This window comes from Cydia splendana, chromosome 3 (assembly GCF_910591565.1).
Source record: "Cydia splendana chromosome 3, ilCydSple1.2, whole genome shotgun sequence".
NCBI lineage: Eukaryota > Metazoa > Arthropoda > Insecta > Lepidoptera > Tortricidae > Cydia > Cydia splendana.
In genome coordinates, this window is record NC_085962.1 from 15,235,545 (window position 1) to 15,249,247 (window position 13,703).

General features: G+C 38.4%; 1 protein-coding gene across 7 annotated transcripts in view; it reads right to left on the minus strand.

The window, feature by feature from the left end:
- Positions 1–13,703, minus strand: part of LOC134806781 (proton channel OtopLc) — a 63,411-nt gene that overhangs the window by 14,221 nt on the left and 35,487 nt on the right. For all 7 annotated transcript variants that reach the window (XM_063780126.1, XM_063780127.1, XM_063780123.1 and 4 more), the window contains exons 2-3: positions 6,184–6,375; positions 4,845–5,005 (exon numbers count right to left, since the gene is read on the minus strand). In XM_063780126.1, the coding sequence (XP_063636196.1) occupies positions 4,845–5,005; positions 6,184–6,348 (326 nt within the window). In that variant the 5' untranslated portion in view covers positions 6,349–6,375. The remainder of the gene's footprint in view (positions 1–4,844; positions 5,006–6,183; positions 6,376–13,703) is intronic.

Genomic DNA, 13,703 nt, shown 5'->3' on the forward strand with positions numbered 1-13,703 from the left:
ACTGTATTAACAACTCAGAGGTCTTTCAACCCTTTATCAGTATATTTGATTGGGTCCAAAATATTTCCACTTGACAACCCTAATCCAGTAGCAAGCGGTCGATAGAGACGCGTCCCGGAGCGCCGGGAGGCTGCGCGAGCGACCCACTGACCCGGCCACACACCCTTACCAAAATGCTACGCAACATGCATACTTAACTCTCAGAGCTGATGCAAGTACGTGCCAACCCTAATATGCATCTAGGGGTACTCGGAACAGTTCTACAAAGGTAAAGTTAAGTACCAATCTGATGGTAATAAAAGGATGAATAAGGTACGCATGCGCGGTCTCGATTGAATAGTGACCTACGAGCGGGGTCGACGATCCCTCCATACACTATGTTTTTGTGTATGTTCCAATGCAATCGAGGTCACTATTACGTTACCACTACTTCTTTATGGTGTATGGAACTTTTTAATGAAACTTATTAGGAGAATTAAGAGCAAATTGATTGCATAAAGCTAGATTTTCTCACGTTACTTAAGGCTGGATAATAAATGAGCAAGGATTGATAACTCTAAGCCAATTAAACGATAATAATATGGTCAAGATTTTTTTTAAAGTCGCTACTATGCGTAGGTACTTGTTATAAAGCATGCAAGTGTCTTAAAAGTAATTGAAATAATTAATGTGTGAGTGCTAATTATTCATAATTAACTCGGTGGCAACTAGAAGTCGACATTGACCGTAATTTGGACGCTATAACCCGCCAGGAAAGTGGAAAAGTGATTAATTAGGTCAGGAACACGAACTTTATTTACGCCCTGTCCTTGGATGTCCAGCCACTTTCGGTCCAGCGGAGATTCCGTCCTCCCTGGACTAATTATAATGTAGTACCTACAAAGTAGAGACGGGAGCGTCTCGAGGTTCCATAATTTTATACGTAACATTAACACTCAAAATAAATGAAAATGGGTCTAATTAACATGGAAAATATAAGGATTTATATGATAATAATGAATAGGTGAGTGAATTGCAAAAGAAATTGTACATAGTTAAGCACCTGTAATTAGTCTAAAGTTAATTGATTCCATTGTGTTACGACAGTTAAGCCATTTCTATTTAAGTTAGATGCATGAAAGTGTGTTAGCGTATACTATAGACTTATATGTGTACGAATTAAGTACAATAAATACAATACAATACAATTTACATAGTTAATTTTCGTAACACAAATGAATCAATTAAGTTAAGACTAATCACAGCTTCTTAACTGCGCTTAATTACGTACATTTTTTTTGCAATTCACTCAGGTGCTATAATTAAATTAGTAATTGTGCTAGATATATTTGTATATTCTGAACCAATTAGTAATTGTGCTAGATATATTTATATATTGTATATTTGACGACCGGTCTGGCCTAGTGGGTAGTGACCCTGCCTATGTAGCCGATGGTCCCGGGTTCGAATCCTGCGGGCTCAGCACGGTTCCATTTTTATCGACTATCACTATGCGCGTCCCTTTCGCACTTACATACTTGTTAGAACGTGACAAGGGATAAAAACGCGACCGTGCTAAGCCGCCTGGTAAAGGCATTTATTTGTATGATGATACAGATATTTGTTCCTGAGTCATGGTTGTTTTCTATGTATTTAAGTATTTATATATTACATATATATATCGTTGTCTGAGTACCCACAACACAAGCCTTCTTGAGCTTACTTGGTCAATTTGTGTAAAAAATGTCCTATAATATTTATATTTATTTATTTATTTATTCTGAAGGCCATAAATATGCCTCCTAGGTTTCTTTATATGCCACGTCTGTGGCAAACAAGCATACGGCCCGCCTCATAATAAAAGCAGTCACCGTAGCTTATGGACTCCTGCAATTCCAACAAGTACTAACTATTGTATGTTTACTGATTTAACTGTATTACTCTGACCAGCAATTGTAACTCGTTTTCAAGTAGACTATGTTACATACACTTCTAGCACCTATTCTGAGTTGAGACACGAGCCAAGTAATTAGTATACTGCGACGTGATCTAGGCTTGCTAGAATCGTCACTTGCATTCTAAATGGTCATTACGCAAGATCCTGCTTTGTCGCTGTCGTCATCTTGTTAGATCCAAGGGATTCAGAGCAATGTAGCGTCATTTATGGTTTTCTTTTTCATTATAACTCTAAGACAAAGAAAAAGGGTAATGTTTTTAAATTGTAGCACAGAATAAATAATAGTACTAGGTACAGAAGACTCGCTCTCTAACAAAACGCGTCTGTTACGATCAGGACAGATATGACCGCTAGGTGGCAACAGCGCCACGCGCGGCTTATGGCTAGCCATAGCCACTAAAATTGGTGTGGAACGGATGTACTTGTAGCTACTATCTACTTGTCGCGACGACGCCTGATTGTAGTTATTTTTGAGATGTTTAGCTGCGCTTTTATTGTATGTAAGTACCTACCTACGACCTGACCTTCCACCCCAAGACAATAAACTAGGTCTTATTGTGATTAAACGGCTTTCTGCACAATGTTTTTCTTCACTGAGTATTTCTTTAATTCTAACACGTGACTGAGCCATATAAATGTATACGGGGTGGGCTTTGTTAGGTCGCGATGTCCTTCTTAAAAGAGCTTTACATAAATTAAATAGGGTTTCTACAAAACGATCATTATCAAGGCATAATATATCGATCGAAGTAGAACCCCAAAGAAATCGTGGGGTGTATTCTGATTGTAATAACCGGTTATGAATTTAATCTGGATTTGTTATGGATATGATATGATAAATATTAGATATTTAGGTGCATAGTTGCGAATAAAATTTTTAAGCAATTTCTAACTTAGAAGTTGACGGAACGGCTCTTAGGACAGCTTTCAGTAAAAAAATATGTGTATAATTTATTTCATGGTTATAATTAGCATTGAAAATAGAGCCAGAGCAGTTAAACACTTTCGGAGCAGCCCTCTAACTACAAAATAACTTGTTTTTGGAATTGGTTCAAATTTAACAAAATTCAAGGGTAGAAAACCACAAGAAGCACTTGCATTAATCAATATTTTTTATAAAATTTCCACTTCAGTCCCCTATTCTACTCAGTTATCACACGATATCAATTTCAATTAAGAGTTAAACCAGTGAATGACATAACGTTCGGCCTTGGTGCACACAATGCACACTTACATAACATTATGGTCGTCTGGGCCGGACCATTAATGGGTTTGCTACGAGACTAGTCTGTCACCAAGTCGATTTATTCGCCCCTTTGTTTAGCAACTATGTATACCTTTAAAATTTAATGGTTTCATTTAAATCTAGACTTTAGTAAGTTGACTTAAAGTAACATATCGGCTTAAGAATTGGGTTGATATTTTATGGAGTGTAATTGCGAATGTCTGGAGCATAATCATAGAGGCGAGTGCTCTGGCAAATAGGACCTCAAGCGCTTTATAAAGCGCATAGCATATCTAATGCGTAATTATTATAAATGTAGGTCTGGACTCTGGAGACGATTCGATTTAATGGCTTTTTCGAAATGATAGCATATGGGCAATGCAACACAGATCCCCGATTCTAACGCCTGTAGTTAAATATCTACTTCTCAAACTGTGTACTCTTTCAACAAAGCAACTGCCGTCTTCTAAGCGGTAGCATCTCCAAATAGTGATCAAGTTTTTTTGACAACAACAACAACATAGTTGCTGACATATTTTCCAATTTTATTTTTCTACACAATTATTCTGCCTTTTAGATCTTCGACTACTATTTACTTGCAATAACCTGTACTACTATCGGGTATATATAATTTTCTAATGGGTGGTAAACAAAAGGTCCTTTAAGCCCGAGGTAGTATATGTATGTTACTTTAGTTCAAAGCTTAGTTTTGCATAGGTAGGTGATCCTTCATTAAAGCGCTGTCCACATCTCACAACGGATGAACGCCTTTCGACCACGCTCCAGTATGTTACCTGATTCCCACGCTGCTCATTAATTATAAGCTTTATCACGAAGCCAGTAAATTTAGTTTACAATACCCAGCCTCAGCACACGTGGTCATTTAGTCACGTCTGTATGCGTATGCGTAACCATTTAATCGATTGTCCATCCATGCGGCAGGGAAGTGCTTTGATTAAAGCTTCCTCCCCTTTATTTATTTTTAAATTGTCCGTGTTTTTTGTCCGATGATGTCATTTACGTTCTTTATGTAAAGAATAAATCAAATGCGATTGTAAAGCCATTTCATATGAACTGGGTCATTGATACATTTGAAAGAGGATTACTGGCACAAAAGGTTTTTTATTATTACTTAACGTTGTCGATGCTGAGATGAATTGCGGGTTAAGGTATAAATAATTCAATGTCAGACGTTAAAGAGTCATACCTTATTCATGTATCAGACAGACTTTTGTTACAAAGCCGACCTGCTCAGCAAACATGATTCTAGTATTCAACAGAATACAAATGCACATGTGATCTTATACATATCCTTTTAACAGTGTTGACAACATTGTTTCGTGTAAAAGTAAATATGTATGTATGTTTGTAAAATAAAACCCTTTTGACCATTGTTATGGCAGAGCTCATGTCATTGAAATAAGTTTTACGACAAGTAAGTACTCATTACAATGGACCCGTGAGTTGAAGACCTCTCGAGACCCCATCGCTTCGCCGTTTTGAATTTTTTAAATTAAATCTATAACTGCATATCGTGTAGGTAACCTGCTCACAATAATTTTTCTAGAAACGGGTTGAAAAACTCGACCTGTAGAGAAGAGTATCCTGACTTACAAAATAAATTTCGCCCAAGCTGAAACGAAGCCCATTCCCTCGCGGTTGGTGCTATCATATAAAACTCACTTGGCATTTTTGGGTTTCGTCTCCGGCTGGCAGCAAGCCCGGTACCGCAGAATGGCATCGGTGGGCGACAGTGCGTCGGTCTCTTCCGGCGCGTCGCACTCATCGACCACCAGCGGCGCCCGCGCCGGTGACGTGTGCGACCCGTACCCGTCGGAATTCAGCTGAAACAAACTCGGATCTATAGTTCGTGAAATTATTCGAACCGGTTTAAATTTAAGTACTTAAACATTAACCTTTATAAATACAACATTTCGGTCGAGTATGTCGGTTTACCTTAATTAACGTATGAAAATAATGTCTATCAAAGGCCCACTTTAAATTAGGCTAAGCATAAAATTTGCTAATGGCCAGTTTCCATAAAACGTTTAAATTGGGATGTTTTATGTCTTTTTACTCTTTTTATTAAAGTGGGTAGGCACGAACAAATTGCGTTAGTTTTGAAGTGGGACACACGTGGTGGCCTGTTTTCGGATCTCGGCTTTGAGAAATGGTTACTTGTGTGCGTCAACTACTATTATTTTGTCATTATCAACCGGTTTTGTTTACGGTATCTTAATGCCATTGCGTATTGTCATTCCAAGGTAATATCGGGATTGGTATTCGCATGATCACTGGGGCACCAGATACGCGATACTACAGGTATTTTTTAAAGATAATCAGTTTATGTTTCTTTATATAGGTGAATATGTACACGTAGGGTGGCCAAATTACAGGTATACACTTTAGTCTGTGTGTAGGAACAGTTTAACTAAAATTATGTTGCTATGGTATGCAGGGTAACCGTATTGCCACGTAATGAAAATTAGACATGTTATCGTGATTTTTACATATCAACTTTACACTTTTAAGGTTTTGGTTGGAATCCTTGCAAATATACCTAGTTTAGTTTCCGTGTGAACTTTTAAATAAAGTTAGAAGGTCGCTCTTTACCGCTATCTGTAACAAATATGTTAGAAAGAGAAGACAGAACAACGAAATTGCAACTTGTAGATTTAAAAACGCAATTGAGATGATATTATCTCGCTAGCTCCCTACCCAGTCAAAAGCTGTAAGTCCTTGGCTGTAAATTAAAAACCGGATAAGTGTGAGTCGGACTCGCCCACTGAGGGTTCTGTACTTTTTAGTATTTGTTGTTATAGCGGCAACAGAAATACATCATCTGTAAAAAATTCAACTGTCTAGCTATCACGGTTCATGAGATACAGCCTGGTGACAGACAAACAGACGGACAGTGGAGTCTTAGTAATAGGGTCCCGTCTTTACCCTTTGGGTACGCAACCCTAAAAACGACTCGTACTAATCTTTCGATTAAGTACCTATATAAAAATCGTTTGCTCACTTTGACGATGGTCCCGACTTGGGAGTCTTGAAGCTCGAGGGCGCGCTCGCGGGGCGTGTCTCGGGGGTCGGGGAGGGTGCGGGGGTCCCGAGGGCTCTCCCGCGAGTCGCCGTCGACGGTCAGGAGCCGCTCCTTCATCTCGTGGATGTAGGGGCAACGCTGCATCGCGATGTAGAACTCGCGTACGCGTACCTGGGGAACACGAGTTGTCGTTACTATGTGAAATAATGGCCTGTACAATTGGGGATAAAAAAAAAACACACACACACACAGGTTAATCTGTTTTTAAGACCCTGTGGGTTCAGGTTCTTCTCTCTCACTGAGCGTAAGCGTGAGCGAGATAGCTGTGCGTGCCCGAAGTCGTGGATATCATGTTTTATTTTTAAAGGCAATTTTCTTGTTTTTAGCTGATGTGCAAAAATTGTTACATATTGTTAAGGTGCTGTTTAAACATATTTCGCTTTTTTTTCTACCGAGCGAAAGTCAAGAAGTCAGGTTTCAAATCGATGAAGTAACTAGAGAAAGGCCTCACGTTTCTAAATAAGCGCTACGGTTTTTTTTTAACTCTCATTCAACTTCAACAACAACTACTAGTAAGACTAATTGTAGCGTGAATATTTTATTGAGATTGTTTTTATTTTAGTTTGGTCAAATTAGGTCTAGTTATTACCATCACTTAAGTACTGGACGTACCTACGACTTACTGCCAGCGTGTATTCAAGATTCTAGCAGGATATCAATGTCACTTCACTACAAACAGACATTTTCCCTTCTTTATAAGTCAGCTAAAGTCAAGTAAAACAGCAAGCAACAAATTAAGGTCAGCTTCTCGGTGAAATAGCATTACGAGAATTAATTCAGAGTTCGCAGAGGCTCAGAAAGCGGCCTGAATTCTGTACATTTTTTGTAAACGTTTCTATTATGTGAAGAATACTGGGATTACTGGGACATCGCCCGCCGTGGCACTCGTTTCGCCATATGGGGAAACTGCACTCGGAGACACAAGCAAGTAGCGGAGAGCTTCTTGGGTATTTTTACGAGCGTTTAATTCAATTAAATGGGTATTTAATATTGATCACGAAGGCAGACGATTATAGCTGTTACCTTTCTCCGAGTAAAAAAATACCGAGTTCAAGAAATCATGTTATTTTTTTACACTCGGACTGTTTCACATGTACGAATTTATTAGCATTTCGGAAATAGCTAATTCGAGTTAAACCAGTGGAAATACAAGTATAACTAATCAGTTTATATTTTTTCATTTATTTACGGTTCATCAGGTCTTATAGAAATTCGGGGGATGTCCTAGCTAGCATAAGATTACGAACCTACTGGGCCTTAAATCAAAATAATATTATTGGTTATTAACAACAGTGCAACTTTTCCAAAATGTATAACGAACGCTTACTCCATTTAGCCAATACTTAAGACCTATAATGCTACAGACAGTCAGATACACACGTCAAATAAAAATAAGTACGCATCGAAAGTTTTCATTTTTAGAAAGTCCCTACTCGAATCGGCCTCTTTATTTTGTAGTCCAAGTTTGACACATCGTAAACCTGTAATCAGGTTTATTGAAACCAATTTGAAATTCCCACCGGACGGATGCGACATCTAGACAATTGTAAAATTTGCAAACTGCGATGAGCGAATGATAGCGGTGGAAAAGGTGACATTTCGATCGCTAACCACGCTAGGGCGAGTCAAACATTCTGGTTAACCAGTAGTATAATATGTGCTCTTTCAGTACATTGCTTAGAAACTGGAGGTTAAATTACACTGGGTAACTAGAAAGCCTTGCACACGCTCGAGCAGCAATCCTACTACATTAGTACCAAAGAGAATTTAGACTAGAGGAATATTGTCACAATAAATAATGTAATCACTAATCAGTACATTTACTGCCATCTTTCGACACAAATGATTAAAACTTTTAGAGCGCCATTTGACTTTGATCCTTATTTTTTCACTGATTTGTGTTGAATTTGTTAAATATCAAAAATTATCGCCATCTACTCAAGAGTAGGCCAAAGTAATGGTGCCATCTTTTCGAGCATTGGCGTTCTACAAGTTTTAATAATTTATGTCGAAAGATGGCAGTAAATGTACTAACTACATAATTTCATCATCATCATCATCATTCAGCCTATATACGTCCCACTGCTGGGCACAGGCCTCCTCTCACTCGCAAGAGGGCTTGGGCTATAGTCCCCACGCTGGCCCAATGCGGATTGGGGACTTCACATACACCTTTGAATTTCTTCGCGGATGTATGCAGGTTTCCTCACGATGTTTTCCTTCACCGAAAAGCAAGTGGTAAATATCAAATGATATTTCGTACATAAGTTCCGAAAAACTCATTGGTACGAGCCAGGATTTGAACCCGCGACCTCCGGATTGAAAGTCGGACGTCATATCCACTCGGCCACCACCGCTTCCGTCATATCCACTCGGCCACCACCGCTTCATAATTTACTTTGACAATATTCCTCTATTTCAAATTACTCCGCCAGAACAACTGGTAATGAAACAATGGCCGTTACCCAGTTGGCGAGCTGCCCGCGCCCCTCGAACACTGGCGAATTGTGGGCCCGACTCAATCCAATTACTTTACTTACGCAACTGAATTGTTTACAAACAAATCGTTAGATTACTAAGGTATTATAAGCCGCTTTGTAATAGGTATTATTTTTTGAGTAGATAAAAGGTAGACGCACTTTGTTAGCGATAGTTTTATGGTACCTACTCTTTTTTATGTTTTGTTAAACTTAGAAATTTTTCTGGCTCAAATTTTCCTTCCGTTTCTTTGGAAGTTATGCAGGTAAGTATCATTTTCTGGCGATGGCGTCTAGTGCTACCGTGGGTATGTGAAATCTTTACCAAATAGGTAGAGTTGAAGAAATGTTTTTGTGACAAAGATGACGGATGATAGCTTTATCTTGATAAATCGATTATTGTGCAAAGAAAATGCATACTATTATCATTAAAACGTGTGTCATGTAGGGTAAAAGTGGGATAGATGCCGAAGGGGGATACATGCCTCACTTTACACGTAGCAACCTGTGCGAACAATAGGTCTGCGATTTTTAGTTTAAATGCAAGCTTGCCCCCTCCCTCCTGCCAGTTAGTGCCGAGCGCTCCGAGGGGATGGACGTATTGCGAGCTATGACACGGGAAACATATTGCACGACGAAAATTTCGTGGATTTGCATTACGTTAAATCTTTGCGCGCTCGGAACTTTTGATGTGATAGGGTAAGTATTTATATTGTTGTTATTGTGGTCTGTATATGTCTTGAATTATTATTTTATAATGTTAATTAAGTACTTTATAACACGATTTATTTATTTAAATATAGGGCGTCTATCCCATCGTTAAAGGATTCATGCCCTAGTTTTTGTGAGTATAGATGCCCTTAAGGAAATCTATCCTACCCTTAAGGGCATCTATCCCTCATTGTATTGTAATAAAATATTTTCCATTTTTATACAGATGCCACGAAAGTATGTGAAAAAAGCCGGGGCGCGACCGTACGGACTGTGGACAGAAGAGGCTCTTCAAGCCGTCTTTCAAGACCTTAAAGATAACAAATATATAATGTCCCATAAATGAAGTATCTCAACGTTACGGAATTCCATCTAGGACTTTAAGAAGACGTTTCGCAAAACAAGCTTTAATGGTGACATTCAGCTAACATTGAATAAAGTATTATAAAATCAAAATATTCTTTGATTTATTTCTTAGGGCAACTACCCCCCGGGTCAAAATATGTCTGGGGCATCTAACCCATACAGTAGGCATGTATCCTCTCACGTAAGGTTTTTTTGTTACATTCATTATTTAACAACGAACATCCACAGAATCAAATTATCTCAATAAGTTTCTTCGTTAATACATGGACTAATAATAAAAAATGTTTGAGGCTATTCCAAGCTTATCTTCTGCATAATAATTGGACATTTGAAAAAGTGGGGCAACTATCCCACTTTTACCCTATTATACTTTCTAAAGTAACTGTCTATTGCTTTTGTATTCAGCGATTCATGCAATGCACATTAAACAGTTATAAAAGCGCTGCAGTGCACGTATTATGGTTTAGGTTCACGCAGTGTATGTACTGTGCCTAAGGACTGCAATCGATTTCAGTAATGAGGCTAATAGGTCAGCGGACTAAGTTGACACCCAACGTAACAAAGCAGGCAGTGACATGACATGGCTAATTACTGAATGTTAGTTAACGTTAGGGGTATTTGCATAAGACGTTTCTTTGTTCGCTTTGCACTACAAATCAGACAATAAAGTTTCAGGTCCGTATTCCGGTAAAGGCTTTATTTAATAGGTGATTTTTTTTCGTTCCTGACTTATTCTGAGTGTATTATATATATTTTTATTAGTATTCGTTCAGCCAGGCACTAAGTAGGTGATAATCCTGTATTGACCAATAAAAAAACATGCATTTATCGTTTGCTTATACTTGTGCGAACATCCATTTATGGTAGGTAATACATAAAGTTAATACAAATACAAACGTTATTCTGTCAAGGCATGCCTAATGTAAAGCACTACGCAGGCAAAGTACTACATGATTCATTCAACAATCCATGCTCTACACTTATGAACTGAAATAGAAATAATAATTATAATAAAAACAAATTAAGATTAAGTAACGAGTATAATTAATTATTTTTGTACTTATTGCTCTAAGGAACTTAGACACATGTCATGTGTATAAGTATGTGCAATTGTGTATGTCTATATAGACGAAAACGATTTCCGTACTGTGACGTCTGTTACTTGTCCACCCTGTGCTCGTGTTTATGACAACTAGGCAAATCATTTCGCGAACCGCAATCAAAACAATCAAAACACGTCAAAGGAAACTGAAAGCCTATTCTGAGCAGACCGAAGCTCTGAAACGGGGGCCCTTGAGACGCCCTTTGTTGTGTCTCTTGACAGCCCTACAAGTGTGTAGTTATGTCACTAGAGTAAACATAAAGTTCAGAATGACAACAATATACAGCGCGCGGGGTCATACACACAATTTGAAACAAACGTTGTCACTCCTGGCAGTAATGTAATCATGTTAATTATTTATTATGATGTAAACGGTTAATAAAAGTTCCACCGAGTTTCTTGCGCCGGTATCTTCTCGTTCGTCGTTCTCGGGTCAACTCGTCAGGTGTACGGTAGTTTTGATATAGACTACTCGTACGTTGTTTATTTTTTTAATGTTAAAAAGTTTTTTTTAATTATTAATTAACATGAATTTATCCATAGATTTATAACATCTATGGATAAATTAATGGGGCCATTGATTGCCATATAAATTTCCGCTTTTTACCCAACCCGTCGTCAATAAACTAGTTATTTTTCTATCTAAAGTGTCTTACACTTTAGATAGAAACTTACACTGAACACCTCCGGCAGTTAACGTAAAAGTGACGAGCGCTAAAGGAAACGCCATTGAGGTTGTATGATGTTTTTTCTTTGACTTTGTTACTCTGAATCGTTTCTCTACTCTTGTGGTTGTGTGGCCCATTTCAACTGATCACTTTCATGCCAACCTATAACGTTGTGACGTTGTTTTGATAGTGAGCTTTATGCTCTACAACTCAAGCTTGGTTTTGAATATACTACTGAGTGAGATAAGATATTATTAAAGTTAAGAAGCCTTTTATTGTCGATATATTCACGGGCACGCGCGGATCCATAGTCTAGATACGGTTAGGGTTATGGATATGGTAAGGTCGTTAACCGCGGATTTGTTATATAATATTAAGTTAGAAATATACTGCATTGACAAAAAGATTATGTGTACAAGCCACAAAGTGGTTAATAGTAGTAGTTAACCAAGGGATGAAAAGGCACTCATCTCTGCCGAGATAGTTTGGCGCTCGAACGCAGTGAGAGCGCCAATAGTCCGAGGCTGAAATTTCGTGGTCTTCACTTAATTATACGGCAAATGATGATGATGGAATTTCCTTTTGCAGAGTTGCTCCATTTGTCTCTCAGATTGATTTAAGAAGGGGAGCCAATCGAATTTTTGATGCAAAATTTTGACTTAAGGAGGGGGGCCCCCAAAATTTGTAAAAAAAAAAGTTTTGCCTTGTGGTCAAGTTTGGTATCATTTTCGTGTAATTTAAGGATGCTGAATTCATTTCTGAAATTTAATTTATACGTTTTCTTATCTGTAAGTGTAAAAGGAAACCCCATCATCATCATTTGCCGTATATCGCACTTATTTGTCGTGAGCGGCGGACATGATGCCTTTCACCCGAGTTAAACACTCTACTTTTCATTTCGGGTACGACGAAAGTAAAATGCCTGTGTTTTTCATGACTAACAATAAGTATACATTTTTATAGTATTTCTTGAGGGTACTTTCAATTAACAATTTAAGTAAAAGTATCGTTATTTTATGGAATGTGGAGTCAAATATCAGAATGGAAATTGTATAACAAATCCATTTATACCCAAATTTAAATTGCTTATCGTAAAAAAATTAATAAAATCGTACTTGGATCCTAAAATGCTCTAGTGCAGAAATGTATCATTTTCTGCACACCTTTTAGAACAAAAATGACCCTCTTTCAAAGCATGAGAAATGAATAATAAGTACTGTAAGTACCTACTCCATTTCAAACCAAAGGCTATATGAATTCATCAAAATCCTAGCTTAGTTAGTGGAGGAGCTCTACCACATTTCAAGAATCTCTTCGACCTAGCGTTTTCCCGGCCTGGCGCCGGGGTCCGCTTTCCTGCTCAGTCTTCTCCACTTTGCCCGGTCTTCGGCATCCTCGGGTGTGAGATTGTTCTCCCCCATGTCCGCTGTCACGACGTCCAGCCAGCGTTTCTTAGGCCTACCGCGTGATCTAGGGCCTTGGACATTGAGATTGAGGCATCTATTTCCGACGTAGCACATTTCAAGAATATTAATATCTAAATACCTGCTCTATATGAAAGAGCAAAGTTACACAAAATAGTATTACAAAATTAAATATCCCATTCCAATAGTCTATTAACGGGTTATTTCTGAATATAGGTCAGTCATGTAGTAACCGCAAACCGTAAACCTCCCATTGTAAACATATCGTGGCTTAATCGTAACGTTGTAAATATATCGCACGCCCGATGCTTAGCGATTATCATCGACAGGTGGCGTGGGCTTAGTGGGCTTTCAAAATTAATCTTCGTTATTTTAACAGATGTAGAAATTCTGCCGAGGTTTGCTAGCAATAAATAGTTTGTTTCGTTTTTAGTGTTCCCGGTTCCGTACCCAAAGGGTAAAAACGGGAAGACTCCACTGTCCGTCGGTCTGTCTGTACGTCTGTTCGTCTGTCTGTCTGTCTGTCCGTCACCAGGCTATATCTCATGAACCGTGTTAGCTAGACAGTTGAAATTTTCACAGATGATGTATTTCTGTTGCCGCTATAACAACAAATACTAAAACGGATCCATCGGTGGGGGAGTCCGACTCGCACTTGTCCAGTTTTTTTTGTGTTGCAGATGTTGATTAA